A 15,879-nucleotide genomic window follows, 5' to 3' on the forward strand; every position below is an offset into this window, starting at 1 on the left:
TTGTCATTTGAAAAGCCCGCCCATTATTAACCGGCTAATGCAGCAGTTACCACGAGCTGTGTAATATGATGCAAAAAGTTATTGCGTTTGTTGTAACGTAGCTAGTTTCTAGCACTCTTCTGAGGCGAAGAAATAACAATGATAGATGCAGCACTTTTTCTCCGATACTTGTACCAGTCTTTCTTTATCATAGTCTCTCTAAACATGGCGGCTGGGCAGAAGCAAGCTAGAAGCGCCACTAAAACGCTCCTTGTCAATAATATTATAGCAAAACATATTTGTAATAAAACATGTAATAATAAAAAAACTTGCATTAGAAGACAACATATACAAAATGTTTAAAATTTGTTGTGCAATGTTTGCTAAGGTTATATAATTGTTGTGTAACTGAAGGAAAGTGAAGGCCAAGCGATGCCTAAAACTGTAACTTTACTACGTCTATAAAAGAGTGCTTAAAACAAGTAGCAGATTTGCTTGAGAGTGTCCGTAAATTTTCTCAAGTTCTATTTTTAAAGTTGGCAACATAAAGCATAATTTCCCACAAGGCAACACATGGTCGCCATTTTTGTCTGAAGTGGGCTAGGCGAAGTAACTCGACGGGATTGTAAAAGTGTTAGATTGCTGTCACGAATTTTTATCGCCTTTCAAGGCGTGTGCTTGTTGTTCGCTATGAATGTTAATAATTATAATGGCTGTAAAGTTTAGATTACTTGGTCCGAGGTAGGATTGGTAAAATATCCACTCGGAGGTGAAAAAAAAAAGAGAAACACTCCCTCTGTCGGGAGGTAATCATGGCCGACAAAATCTGTGGTGATGGCATTGGGAACAGTACTGGAAGATTGTATAACGCCGAGGTAGACTTAATAACACCGACTACAATGTACGGCAGTAGCCCCGGCGAGCCGAGGACGTTGGTGCAATCTGTGGATGCCGCGGGTCCGAAAAAGAAGCCGACGTCGTTTCAAATCACCAGCGTCACTGTGCAAGGCTCCCGGCTAAGCAACGACGGCGGTGACGAGAGCGCCGACGACTTGGACGAGAGCCACACGGAGGACCTCAGCTCCGACGTCCTGGATTGCTCCAAGACGACCGACACGGAGCAGTTGTCACCGACGGAGGAGAACGGCAGCAGCGCGGCGACAGCGCCGGTGCCGCCCGCCCCCGCGGAGGCTGTGGTTGAGCCGGTGACGGCGGCCAGCGTGCCCAGCGATCCTGTGCCGTCAGTCGGCCTGGCCGCGGTGACCGTCTCTCCGGCTGTGGTGACCGGCGCCGCGGGCACGCTGACCATCGTGGCCGGCGCGCCCGCGGCGCCAAGCGCGACCGAGGGTCCCATCAACCCCGACCACTGGCAACGGCGCTTCAAGGTGGTCAAGATCGTCAGCTCTGAACCCTTCGGCCGGGGCCGTTGGCTATGCATGGACTTCGTCGATCCGCCTGCAATGCAGGGCGACGCCAAGGCCGGTGAGGAGCGCGAGAGTGGCACTGCCGCCGCGGACCTGCCACCGGCCGTGTCCAACGAAGCAGTGGCACACGTGTATGAAATCCCCGTCGGCCAGACCTACCCGACCAACAGCCAACAGAGCGGGCCTCTGTACGGCATCATTTTGCCAGTGTCTGCTGGCGGCCAGGGGGCCTCGCCCCTGGGCGTGCTCCAGCCGATCGCCGAGCAGGCGACAGCGGCCGAGCAGCCCGCACCGGTCGCCCCGCCGCCGCAGGCGGCAGCGGTGGCACCGGCACCCGGGCCCGAACAGCAGCAGCAGCCGCCCGTTGCAGCGGCGGCAGACACCGCAGCTCAGGCCACCGAGCCCGTTCCTGAGAATGCCAACAAGTCTGCCACGGAGGAAGACTCTGAGAGGTTCGTGCCCACGTTTGTTGCCCCCTGCAGTTTACGCGGCGCCGGTCACGTCGGCGTGACTCATCCGATCATCCAGCTGTCGCGGTTCCTACGTATAGCGCGAACGTGTGTGAGGTCACCTGATAACGTATGGCTGTCCGCGATTTAGCTAACTTGTGTGCTCTACTACGACTCGAAATGCTCCTGAGGCGCCCACAGTTGTGCACAGTTTTCAAAGACGTGTTTGCTGCCGTATGGCTTGCTGTCATTCTCAGCAACAGCCTTGTGCCAATACAAAGCTAGCCTTGCAGTCAGCATTGCTACTGCACTGACGCTAGTCATTGTTTCTGCACGCTTGACGTGCTTTTTAAATAACCAAAATGCCCATTCAATGCCAAATTGCTGCGGCAAATTGTGTATTAGAAGCACATTTTACACATTCTTGAATATGTGCCTTGGGGTCCCTCTGCTCAGTAAACCATCTTCCCTAGTTTGTCACGTGCTTGTCATAGTTTCAGAGATGGGTCTAGGTTTTCTAAAACACCAGGGTTATTTTTGTTTTGTCTGTGTGTTAGTATACGAGGGAAAAAAGGAGGGGGGGGGGGGCTCTAGTGAAATTCTGAGAACGAAATAGAGTCAGCACAATAGCATTCAGATTTAAGTTCTGCAATGTCTAGTTTGAAGCAGGATCGAGGTGGTCCACTAATGCAAGGCTAGAACTAATTTTGTGTCCTCCACTTACGTAGTAAGTCATTTAAGTTCATATTTCTCAGTGTGGATGTGCATGTGCACTGCATGTGTGGCAGTGAATGCAGTATGGTGTGTGACCAGTGCAGAGTTTCAAGCTTGGTCTCTCTTCTGCGATGCATTTCATTGTTCACTGAAGTGTAGAAGGCAGAGAATGGATTTGGCTCAGTTGTTGAGTCCTTCGGTTTTGAACGAATGTCGTAGAAACGTTGGCAGTGGCGGCTGACCATGAAACGTGGGGGGGATAACTGCTCTGAGAAATTAATTTGGAAAGCATGTGGTTCTGATGCTTTGCAATGCTAGTACTTGCCACCCATGGTTATAGCCTGTTTAGTGGTGAGGAGGTGCAGTAATTTTTACTGTGAGTTGATTCCATGCCTGCGCACTTCCTTGCATTAGTGCCACACGAGTAAAATTAAATACGAGTCCCACCTCCTTTGTTTTTGGTGCGAATTGTAGTTGTGTTTCATTCTACAGTAGCTCTCCAACATACCCGGTGAAAGTGACAGCTCCTTGCATGGCAAACATTTCATTCAGTAGGATTGCGTTAGGCCGAGGTTTGGCTGCACAACAGCTAGTAAACAAAGTTAGCAGTGTGGTTTCTGGATTCATTAGCATTAATTGCAGAAAGAGGTGTGGCAGTTATGCAGGTTGATGTCATCTTTTAGCTCACCAGTCATAATAGTAGACCACCTTCAGTGGTAAGCTCTGTGAAACTCATCTGCACATGCAGAGGCTATATCAATTTTTTATTTCCTCAAAAGGTGAACCTGAGCGTCAGAAATTAATCTCGCCCTGTATTGCTTACCTATGCTCACTACCAATACTTGTATTTTCTTGTGCTCACCCGTATAGTTAGTGCATTGTAATGGAGTTCACAACGGTGCAAACTTAAGGAAGGTGGCTTTGCTCTCACTATTATTGTGCTTGCTGTTGTGCCAGGGGACGGGATTGCATGCTGGTTGGTTTTGAGCACTGTTTGCCGAGGGTTGTGTTTAAAGAGAGCCAACTGAAACATGTCACAGTGCTTCATTCGGGATATTACACTGTTCTGCGGGTTTCGTGCCGGCAGTGTCTCGCTTTGAAGTATCTTTTTGCAAGATGGAAGTTTTGTGAAACGGGCAAATCATATATGCATATATTAATGAAGGTACATTAGACGACTCGTTTCATTGTTACACATACTAACTACACATTTGAGGGGAATGAAAATGCAGCAAATTTTTCTTACTTAGCTGTTAAGATTTCGTAGAGGCAAAATAACCCTCTTAATACTGCCCTCCTCTTTTTTGGCCTTTTCTTTTTGTAGAGATCATTTGGAATATTTTTATCCATTTCTTCGCCAGTATAACTGGTACCGGGGAAAAAAATAATTAAACTGAGAGAATGAAAATTGTGCCTTAACTCATAGCATCGCTGTTGCATAGACATGCATGTTTTATTCTTTCAGAAAGCCTACTTTTCCCTTAAAGCTCACACAGAAAGTATATTTGCTGTATCTTACCTGGGTGTCCTTGTTATTTAACCCTTAACAGAAAACTGCTTTTCACCGTAGTTACTGCAGATTTTCTTTTTTGGAAACCTGGCTACAAACAGGCATGTCAAGTCAGATGCTGGCATATTCTGGGTTTGTCATTTGTGAAGTGTTCTAAAGGCCATTGGTCTGTCATCTATTCATGTCCTCTGTTTAGTGGGCTCTTGTGGCGGTCTGTGGTCTGCCTTGCTTGGGCGGGAGATTTGATTAGTTCGATGCACTGAAATATGGTAATGGTGGTGGTGGTGGTATTAAAAAAAAAAAAAAAAAAAAACCTTCAGCTCTGGTGGCATTGCACCTTGCTCATACTGGCTACAATATAGTTGCTGTGGTTTGCATGGTATGCTAATGCATGCTCTTTTGCACTCTGTATAACCTTCTCATTCAAAGATTTGAATTTTTTTATTATTATTATTCGAGGAGTTTGCCATCAGGCATAGTGAAAAGGGAGCGGGGAGTAGGAGAAAACTAGAAGGAAGAGTTCAAGTTGGGAGATGCTGCAAAAGGTAGTCATGGGCTTTGGTGGAATGTTGCATGGTACACAGACTTTTTCAAAGTGACCTAGCCTTACTTTACCAATTTACATTCGGACTTTCATAGTGAGGGCTAGGAACAATATAACTATATATTGCAGTGTAGTCTGTAAGGGTGCAAAGATCGCTCGCTAGCTTGTTATCGAAAGGTTAGTACACAATTTCCTGGCGTAGGTTTTCACTTAATTCCAGTCTGATTGTGATCCTCATTTATTTTTCTACTCTTTAATTTTTGTTATCTTATTATCAGTGGGTATCTTCTGAGTGCTCTCATTAGCTCAGGCCAATAGCTTCGGCTGTTTCCACCTTCAGTTTAAGGAACTAATTTCCATGGCCTTTCAGCCATACATTATTTATGCACGAAATTCCATTCCAAGAAAGTCTTGTATTTAAATATTTGTTAATACTTTAGTCCTGTGGTTTTTCCAACATCTTGAGCCAATGATCACATCATCTTCCTTAAGGTTATCTGGCTGTGCCAGAAGAAACCATTTGCCGAAATACTGAATACAACAGCAAACCGAAACTTTGTTAGTGGCTGGGGACTATTTTGTGGTTGATGCAGAGATTGCCTCACAGACATTTCTTAAAAAGCAATCATACACATTGTTGAATGACTGAAAGTGGCTGAAAACGATGGCTCAGTTCATTGACTACCTAAGATCACCTAATGCAGGCATCAAAATTTGTTCTTGCGAACAACGGGAAAACGTGCAGTTCGTATTCATAATGTCGCAAACGCAGTTTTGTTCATGATGACCACCTGTACTGAGACCACAGAAATAGCAAACATTAAAATCGATTTGTACAGGAATAATTTTCGTACTGATTGCAGACTTGGTGGATATGGTCAGGACAGGGAAGAAAACCTGCAGTGAAGGTTTCAGTAGGGTATGGGATTCTAAAAAAACTCCCACAGTTGCTCTTTAAGCATTCTTCATTCACTGTGTGCTGTAGTGCATTGGCCAGTTGTCAGTGCAGTCAGTGACGGTGTTTACACGAGTGTGATACTCTTTTTGAGCTTAAACAAAAGTTGGTCTTTTATGCAAGGCTTAATTGAAGTTATCATTAAAAGCATGGCTTGCAACAAACTAGTAGAATGACACGTCACTAAAGTGACATTCAAACTCACTCAATGTTGCACCTTTTCATTCTGCACAAAATGAAATAATTTTCAGTAGTGTTCACTTCAGCCATGTAGTGGTTGCCTTCAGTTCTAAATGCGCATGTTAGAAGACATGATGCAAACGTACCTACACTCTGGATCGATAGTACTCATCATTTAATGTCAGATGCACACACAGTTACTTTCTGTTCTGCACTGCCTGAATAGACATGTTAACATCTCTATAATGCATTTGTAAACGTCCTCTTCCCGAGAATTTAAATAGTGCCACCACAATATTAGGCATTGACCTTACACAAGCCTACCAATGCTGTCAACGCGTAGGGTACTTTTTATGAGGTTTTGCTGCACTGAGGATCATGGACAAAGTAATCTGCCATTTATTAATGCATGATGAGCATGGTAATTATGCTTTTTTACTGAAAGTAGTACTAGTAAAGATGTTATTTCAGGTATGAAATGTTCTGCTCTGTGGTGTAGCTGGTCATATTGCATTATAACACAGCAGGAAGAATTTTTTAAGGAGCGCAATTTTATTATTATTATTATTATTAAAGGTACAAACTTGCAAAAAGTTACAAGAAGCACTTGTCTTTCACTATAGTATGCACTTGAAGTCTGATAGTGCTGCAAGTAAATTGCATACAAGTTGCCGAACTCGGCATACCATTTATTTAAAATGACTGCACGCAGTTGTTTCTTGAGTTCAGTTACTCATTTCATCTTAAATTGCCGTTCACCTTCGTACCTTCATCGAAACGCTTGGTAAAATTTGATATGCAAGCAATGTTGGCAAACGGCCCACTTGCCATTTTTCCCTCAGTGAAAATGCATGCTCCTCAAATTTGCTGGTTGATCTCACGTGTTAAGTCTCATTTCAGCCCTTTTTGTTCACACTGTCCATTTTGAGCAGTCTCCATTTCTTGCAACAATCAGCTCTAGCATCGGGCTTTGGCTTTCTAGTCTTAGTTGTATGGTCACTTCGGCTGAGGCAGGGAAGCAGTCATTATGCACCTATCACTTTTCTGTTCACTTCCTAAATTGAATCTCACACTATTTTCTTACTTCACCTGAGCACGTAAGCCAGAGAAAGGTCACAGTGAAATAAGCTGCCAGACTAGGCTGGCAAATTTTGTAGGCTTTTTTTTTCTCCTTGTTGCGGAAGTATGACTGTCTGGAAGGAAGTGGTGGCTGTGCTCGTTCACTGTGGATGTGGACACTTTCTGCTTGGGTTGCATTTCCTAGCGAGTGCAGTGCTTTGTCACTCTGGCTGGCTGCCATTGGCCATAGCCATTGTTCAGTCTCCGCTCTGCTGCATTGCTTGGCTTGTCTGGCTTCCTGCGTGTGGGATGCTTGCTTGAGTGCTAGGAGGACCCTCCCATTTCTCTCCGCCCTTCTCCTCCTGGCCTGTTGTGGCCATTCCTCATCTGCTTGGAACTTCTCCTCAGGAGTGTGCAGGCTTGCTGTGAAGGCCTTAACCTTTTTTTTTTTTTTTCTTCTTTTATTGTCACATTTCATTCTCTGTTTGTCGGTGCTTGTGTGGGCAGTTTGAGGGCTACCAACAGCCCCTCCTTTCGACCTGAGCGTGTATGTGTGCTCCTCAAGGTGTCCAGACCCAGTGGCGAGGGGTCCTTCCTCCCGGTTGCCCTTTGGCAAAGGTGCCCACAAGGCAAAGGTGCATGATTTGCTCCTGTAAGTATCCGTAGGTGCCAAACTACCTCAGCAGCAGTGCTCATGTGCATGATGGTAGCTAGTATCTGGTAGAAACTTTATACTATAAGAGTTGCTATGACTGCAGCTGATGGATATGCACACTATTGCAGCATGATAAACCATGCAGGCTGGCGACTCTGTACTATCTAGTGGCGTGTGTCTGTACGTGGTGGTCTTACTTCATTCTGCCTATGTTACATTGTTGAAGATTTCGTCTTGTATCAGGATGATGCATATGGCCACAACATATAGCTGCTCCTAATATCTAACTGTAGACAACTTTGAGCTGGTACAGGTAGAGGTTTTTTGATGTATCATTCAATTATGCATGCTTTACAAACACCACTTTAGCTACCATAAGTGATGATCCTTGCAGAGCTTGAATGTTGCCAGTAAGCAAACGGCATTCCATTGACAGCTTACCATGTGCAGAACAGGTATCCTGGATTAGGTTACTTACTCGCCTCTCCAACCTGCATTCGTTCTTGTCCTGACTACGTAACTTCAGGAAACTTTGTACCAAATAAAGATTTGTGGTGTATTCACTTTGGAGTGGATGTTGGAGTGGATATCAGTATTCAGCTGATACCCTTTTGACATCTTTAGGTTGAGTGCTCATATTATCTCCTGGCGTGTCAGTTTGTATAGGAATAGTAGTAGACGACTTTATTCAGGCATAGCACTTAGGTGTCTAATACATCAATGGCCTGCTGGACAAGCATGCGCTGCTCTTCACCTTCAACACTGTCCATTTCAGCCAGGCCTTGACAGTATAAGGGGGGGGTGGGAAAGAAACCCAATTGCAATGTAATTGGGTGGGAGAATAGATGTTTGGAAGGGCAGGACAGCTGGGAAATGAAGGATCATGACTGAATTTGTAAAGATATAGTCATGAGGGTGTGGTGAAAGCATTCAGCTGTATCTGCCAAAGGGCGTGATCCTCCCACACAAAGACTAGGATGAAGGTTGAGGTCGGTCGAGGTAAACATCATTGTAGTATTATTTTTATGGTGGCACGAAGAGACAGCCTTGATCACCCTTTGAAGGGCATGTCCAAGGGATCAACAGTACACGGTTATGAGTTTCACGGGCATGCTGGTTAGCCAACTCATTATCGTCATCCCAGAGTGCTCAGGAATCCAGCTGAGAAACACTGGGCAAGGCTGCAGGGAAGTAAGTGTGACCTAAAATTCAGGAACAGGTGAGGTGGAAGTGCTTAGATTGAATAGCACGGATGGCCTCCTGGGAGTCGGTGTAGATGATATAATGAGGCATAAGTGGGAGAGAATGGAAATTTTGAGTGGTGTGAATGATAGAGAGGACCTTTAGCGAAAGGGAATATCTGGGGGTTGAGGAATGGCCACTAGTTTGAGTAACAGAGGTAGAGAGAAGAGGATGAAAGACGACCTGGCTACCCGAGCCATGAGGAGCCACATAGGAGGCCTCATCCATGTGCACGAGTTCATGACAATCGAAGAGCGGACTATGATGAGGGCAGCAGCATGTCTGTGGCCAGCATGCAGGATCGGTGACATATCGGCAGGAAGAGGAGGTGTAAGGAGGTTGGCTGCCTCCGGCAGGGAAGGAGTAGAAAGAGGGACCATTTGGATGGAGGAAAATTGTCCTGGTCGAGAAGCTAGCGCCCATAAACTGTACTGAGAGGCGAGCCATGTGTTGGTCACAGTAAAGGGAGCCTTTTGAGAGCCTGTATAAACAAAAACTGAGAGCAGCATGATGCGGCATTATGGGCCAGCCTGTTACAGATGAGAATACTTGATAATGTAACATGCGTAGGCATTATTACCGCAGCTGCAACTTCATCAGTCGCCTTTATTACTCATTGGCTACTAGGACAAAAAAAAAAAACACCAAGGCATGCATTGCATTACATTTTTCTTGGAGGGCTTTTGTTTTGTGATGTCAGTGCCAATTCTTGCTTTTAATGATGCCTTCTCCTGTTGACAAAAATGAAGATGACATGTTGGTGCAGTTTTAATTTATCAGTTTCCAACAATCATTTGTAAAGTATTGAAAGAGAAATGTATTTATTAATTGCCATTAATTTTTATTTGGACTTGGCCAGACTTGCAAGTTGTTTCATGATTGGGAAATTTAGAATATGTACAGAATGAGTGTGCACTTAAGAAAAAAAATGTTATTAGGATTGTGGAGAGGAGAGATCTGAGTATTATGGTTGAACTATAGTGGGCCTGAATAGACAACTGAAAAGGCCTTTTGTGAGTTCTATATTTTGTCAACAATTTTTGCAAAGTTTTTAAAGCTTGTTTTTGAAGCATTGTTGACCCCCCCCCCCCCCCCCCCCTTCTTTTTTTTTTAAGTTATAACTGCAGAAATTTTAACCTTAAGCATTGTAACAAGAAGGTAGGAAACATATTTTAAATGTATTTTAAAAATTAACAAAAAGGTATCATAATGTAGTACAATCTATTCCCACTGTGAATATAGTATAATGCACTAAGCAAAAAGCAATTGAATAAGCTATTCTTATCCTTTAATGCATGCATGGATCATTTTTGTGAAGTGCATGGGTAGAACATAGATGGTGGTATGAGAGGTATTAATCAATTTTACCTGGTGCCCACAAGGTTCCTCAAATGTGTAACCCAGCAAAAGGTTAACTTTTGTCAGTCTAAACATGCAGCCATGTGCATTTACGGATGCGGAGTGCTCCCATAAATGTCAGGCCGCACCAACACCCCCTAGACTTTCAAGGCCATAGTGCTTCCTCCGTGATGTCACGAGGTGGAGGCGAGTGCGCATCGCTGGTATGCGAGCGAGAAGGGCAACCTGAGCGGATCTCGAAGGTCCGATTCTGTAAGAATTTGCACCCATGTGTGCGCAATACATTTGAACACATTATTGTCTTGCGTAATACCTACTACGAATAACGCCATTAGGAGCCAGTGACTGCAAAGGCTTGTTTTGTGGACACTCTGGGCACTTTTGAGGTTGATGTGACTGATCAGACATGTTTTTTTTTTTTTTTTGAATGTTTTTTTTTTTTTTTTTTTTTAAGCACCTATGTATATATGCTGGCCTTAATTTATGGCACAAAAGACGCATGTTGACCAGTCCAAGAAGGAAATTTTATTTCATTATGGGGCCCACTCACCCACTCACCTACTTGCTACTTAGTGTTTTGACTTTCCTCTCTTGATTTGGCGCTGCCGTCAGCAATTTTATCGTTCAACCTAGAGCAAAAATTTGTTAGTAGGATATTCGTGCTGCGCCACAGCACGTGTATTAGCACCAGTTTGCTCGTATGTCCGCTGTCAGAGGCATTGGAATCTTGGCCGTCTTCCCTCGTGAGGAGCTCCACTGTCAGGCCTGGCATGCTGATGAAGTCACTGTTCTTTGATGGCGATAGCATTAACCACAGACTTCGCTGGATGAACCAGACCGCCTCGATCCATCTCTCTAATAAGTGCACAGCGTTTCTCCTCCACGTTGACTGTTATTTCTTTGTTCACAGTCAAGGCGGCCCGACAACTCTCACAATTGAGCTTTTTTAGCGTGACGTAAACTGCATATACTGCGACGTATACCAATACTGGAATAAGGTCTTTGATTTTGGTCAGTGTCTGTTCAGACACTACCACATTTAGGCCACAACCTTTCATTTTCCTTTTGAAGTCCATCCCATTGCTGGTCCTCGTTGGTGCAGTCTCTAGAACTTGTGGCCACCACCAGCAATGTGTTTTGAAGCCAGAGCTTGTTTTCGCATTCATACACTTGCCGAATGGATGCATGATATTGAGTACCTGCAAGTTGCCTGTACTTGCCAAAGCAGTTCTCCAGGCCATCCGTTTCCATTTTTCTGAACAAAACGTAAGACAGCTGGAGCTCATCAAGGCAGTACCTGGAAAGTTCAATGAGGCCGTAGGTTGTCTGATGAAGGGCTCCGTGAGTTTCTTTGTTATTTGTCTATAGTGGAGTCCTGTAGAAGCTTACCTGCTACGTGTACCCCTATAGCACACGGGCGTTTTCGCGCCCATTCCTTAACCTGGGTACATCCTCCAAGGCCAGGTAATTAGCCTGTGCATACGCCAAACGCAGTCGCAAGCGCCCTGGTCACTGCGCCACCCTGGAGGCTAATGATATTTATTTCGTTAATGTTCCATAGTGGAGTCCTATAGAAGCTTAGCCATTACGTGTACCCTTATAGCACACGGGCGTTTTCGCAGCCATTCTCCAACCTGGGCTGCAACCCTCGAGGCCGGGTTATTATCCCGTGCATACGCCCAGCGTGCACGGGATAATACGCCCAGCGTGCACGGGTTTCTGCGTGCAAACGTGAGTTTCTTTGGTTAGCTTACCGATGATATAATCTGTATTTTCTTTCCATTAATCCAACCAGTTGAGCAGGTTGGAAAGAAAAATGATCTTTAGGTCGTCCATAGAAAACATTAGCCCTTAAAACGGATCTCTTAGTCTAGTGCCTTTGCACAGAGTTTCCATTATGATTATAAAGAGCGCGAACATGAAGACTGTGGCTTTGTACTGTGGCTTTCTTGTATCTTGTCCTTTGTCTTCGTGTTCGCGCTGTTTATAATCATAATGAATAAGTACCAACTCGCCCAATAAAGTATCTTGGTAAGACAGAGTTTCCACATTGACAATTCTCCACCACTTCATAATTCTATGAAATTGGCGGTGCCTTCAACATGACTCAAAGTATGCTTCTCTGAAATGGCTTGAGATCTGGGGGTAGGGTGTCATTAAATACTTGCAAAGCAAGTTTTGCATTTTGTTTCTCGATATCAGATGGAAAAAGGCCTTTCCTGGACAATGTATACGCACGCCGAAGGAGCTGGCTGAGCTCAATGTTGTTAAGATGTCGAAAGATGCGGAGAGCATGCACCGCCTTTGCAGCACCCCTTACCGAATTCTGGGAATGAGAAGCAGTGGTGGTAATTGTGTTGCCGAAGCCAGTTGTTCCGGATGCATTTCAGTAAGTGCACACTGTCTATAATAAAGAACAATGGCCTCTCAGCTGAGCATAGATGCGGGTAAAGAAAAGTGGAGCGTTCGCTGCCTAGACAAGGTGCTGAGGTCTTGAAATTTTTTATTGCCTTCCCGTTAACTTTGTTGTTGTCGGTTACGACGCATATTATCTTGTAACCGATCTTCTCAAGTCCACATATGATGCGCTTCAGTAACCAGTGCAAGTCACCACCGGCACCACGTATGGGCACTATGTGAGCCATGTTTTTGAACTTATATGTTCAGCTCTGCACCATAAAAACCAGGGCACTGTTAGCAGCCTACGCTGATTTGTGAGCAATGTCAGTTATATCTCCGCCCTTATAATCATAGAAAGGTTTAATTTGGATTTCATCCACCATCAGGTTGGCAGTGTGTTTGTAGTAATGCAAGTGAGAAATCCTTGTGGCCAGCTGCGGGTTCATGCCATATGATGAGCATATAAACCTAATCGTCATGGGGTGTGTCAAGATGACATTTCCGTAGCTACGCATGTACTTGTAGGCATGGGGCGAAATTGAGAATAAAAGGCAACAGAACACCACAAATTCAACTGAATAACGCCTCCTAATTTGTTCACTAGTAGCAACTTCAACTGCTCATGAATGGGATCGGACGGCGCAAACTCTTTCTGTGTCGCACAGCTTAACGAGAAGGAAAAAGATAGCTGTAAAGGTTTCCTCTTCCGATCTTTCAGAGGTTGAGTCCAGTTTGCTGCCCATGTTTGAACGCTGTCAAGAAATCCTTCTAGCTCCCTCTTGCTATTTGCTCTAAGCTTCGTTGTCAAGCACTTATGAAGTGGAATGTGACGGTCAAGTCCGCTTTTATGGTCACCGAATACTTAATCCATGGGGCCTCATCTTCAGTGATGTGGAGGAGAATGATCCGCTCATTGCCCTCAATAGTGTGCCAAAATGGAGAGTTCTTTAGCCATAAGTGAGCGGCTGTGTCCTGAATTTGCAAAATTTTATCGGCGTCTTCCTCTTGATGAAATATCTCTACAGATTCTGCAAGAGCTTTCTGCATAGCTGAAGTGTTTAAACGGATCCTCTTGACCTCTAGGCTCTCCTTTGTGGCATTCTCAGTTGACAGATATGTTATACAGGCCGGAAATTTTGATGGCACTGCGCCTTGGCGAAGGTGTGGATATGGCAAAGGCGCCGTGACTGTTTTCTCCGAGGCATCCTCCAGGTATGAAGTTTCCTTCAGGATGTCCTCTGAGCGGAAATTGGCCTCGCATACCTAAGAAAAAATATCAGTCTTCATGCGTAATTTTTCTCTCTAATGCATCATAAATACAAATTTACCGAGCGGAACTTCTCCCAGAATAGTGCTTTTCTTAACCATTTCCCTGTGGCATACAAAAACGATTTGTAACAATATATGAATATACAATTATTGTTCATTGCAGCACATCAAAATACACGCCTCAGTAGATGCACGCGAGAAGGATATAGGGGCGTTACTTAGTGGATACAGTCGTCAAACCTGTTACAGTCATTGTTATTACAGAATTTAGCTCTTGACGAAGCGGCATTACAAGCTAACCGCCATTTTTCAAATGAAGCTGACGCGGAACGAAGGCACCATGCTATATATAGACAAGATCGCACCGATGACATTTTTTGAGCAAAAAGGAAGCCTGCACTACACGTCAATAAATTAGTTGATTATAATTATCCATTCAAGAAAAGAGTTAACCACGACGCTTATTTCATCACTGAACAAAATATCTCTCAAAAAAGATTGCTTACCCTATAGTTCTGCGTAGGGTCGAAGTCCTGTTGTGGTATTGCACGAATCTATTTATTTCGCAGTTTGTCGTCTTGCTGGAATCTGAACACATGGGCTTCGCTCTCTGCCGTGTAGTTTCCGCGGCAGCGGGGTACACAACGTTTGTTTGGCATAGCGTCGTCACAATTATTCTATCTCTGCGCCGACGCGTCGTACCAGAGCTCAAAATCACAGCAGGCGCACAAAATATTGCAACAGGTGAAGCACAACGGAAGCACTTAGGCCAACAGCGCGCTGCTGCGAAAAGAAAGACTGAAAATACCTGCAAAAAAAAGTTTGGTAGACACAGCCGCAGAACTCTAATTCTCGTAACAAAATGATGACCAGGATGCGTGGAAACAAGTTTTGTTAGTAACTACAAATTTCCACTGAGCAAACATAACGTGGTTTCAGACAGTTCTTGCATTTAGCAAACATATTTTTCGAAATAAGAATTGACATGTAGCTTGGGAGCAGGTGAATATCCTGCGAACACAGCTTTCCTGGTTCCCCGCTTCCCTATTCGCTTGCCTCCCCTCCTGCAAAAGCTGACAAACATGTCAACGACTTCGGCCTCCCGCAGCCGCCTTCAGACGACGCACATCACGTGGTCAGTAGGAGCGCTCCGGCCTTGAAACGTCTAGGGGGTGTTGGCCGCACCCCATGCCCAGGTGGTCAAGATCACTAAAGCCCTCCACTACGGCTCCTGTTTCTCACTTTCCACTTTCACTCCCACCTTCCTCCCTTGCGGCACGGTTCAGGTGTGCACAGAACAAGTGTGACAGACATTGCGCTTTTCCTTTCCTGTGAACCAATTATTATTATGATTATTATTATATCAAGTGCTGTTTGGGATGGAAGTACTGAAACTAGCCTTAGCTTTTAGGAAAACCATAGTTTCGACTTCTTAACAGAATATTAATTCACGTCTAATGTGATATACCGTGTAATTAGGGTTGTTTTTGTGAACATCTAGAACTGCATTTAAAAGGCTTTTGCTGAGCAAATTGAAATGACTCCTGGCAGAATAGGAACGTCCTGAAAAAAAAAAATAGGGGGTATTTCTTTAGACCTCCAGCAATGTAGTTGCGCCCTAAAATGCATGAATGGTAGTTGTTTGAATTTATTCTCAACACACCACCTTGAAAGGTGTACCTTGGTACTCTGTGGTCAAACGGAATGCCATTTGCTCATCAAACATTGATTTAAAGGGTATGGAAGAGCAGCATACGATCAGTTCGTTTGACTAGGTGAAGCTGTAAATGGTTTGTTTTTCTAAGTGGTCATCATAAGCTGGCTATGGCGTCAACATAGCCATGCTCTTAGTTGCCTGGATGCGTGTCTCAATCTCGGGGGGCTTAGCTGCACTGCTCGCTTTGCTTCGCCTTGTATCTCTCTTCAGACTTGCGCCAAAGATTGTACTCTTGCTGCACCCTGGTTTTACTACAAGAGATTGTCTCCAATCGCCTGTCTTCGTCATGCAACAACCATGCACCCATGCTCATTATTTTAGGCAAATTCCAGTCATCTGAGTATCCTTTGGAAGACTTTCACTTTATGAGCTGCTTTTTGGGTGTTAGGACCTGCTACTTCCGGGACAGCTCCCCTAGTTCAT

The 15,879-nt window shown here is 44.6% G+C and overlaps 1 protein-coding gene across 2 annotated transcripts in view; it reads left to right on the forward strand.

The window, feature by feature from the left end:
• Window positions 1-536: 536 nt before the first annotated feature.
• Window positions 537-15,879, forward strand: part of LOC146199722 (uncharacterized) — a 34,658-nt gene continuing 19,315 nt past the window's right edge. The window contains exons 1-2 of one of the 2 annotated variants that reach the window (XM_084595219.1): window positions 537-1,855; window positions 7,380-7,466. In XM_084595219.1, coding sequence (XP_084451345.1) covers window positions 792-1,855; window positions 7,380-7,466 — 1,151 coding nt within the window. In that variant the 5' untranslated portion in view covers window positions 537-791. The remainder of the gene's footprint in view (window positions 1,856-7,379; window positions 7,467-15,879) is intronic. The other variant, XM_084595220.1, reaches the window with a different exon arrangement.

The sequence above is a fragment of the Amblyomma maculatum genome, chromosome 2, assembly GCF_055883805.1.
Source record: "Amblyomma maculatum isolate TAMU_Amacu chromosome 2, ASM5588380v1, whole genome shotgun sequence".
Lineage (NCBI taxonomy): Eukaryota > Metazoa > Arthropoda > Arachnida > Ixodida > Ixodidae > Amblyomma > Amblyomma maculatum.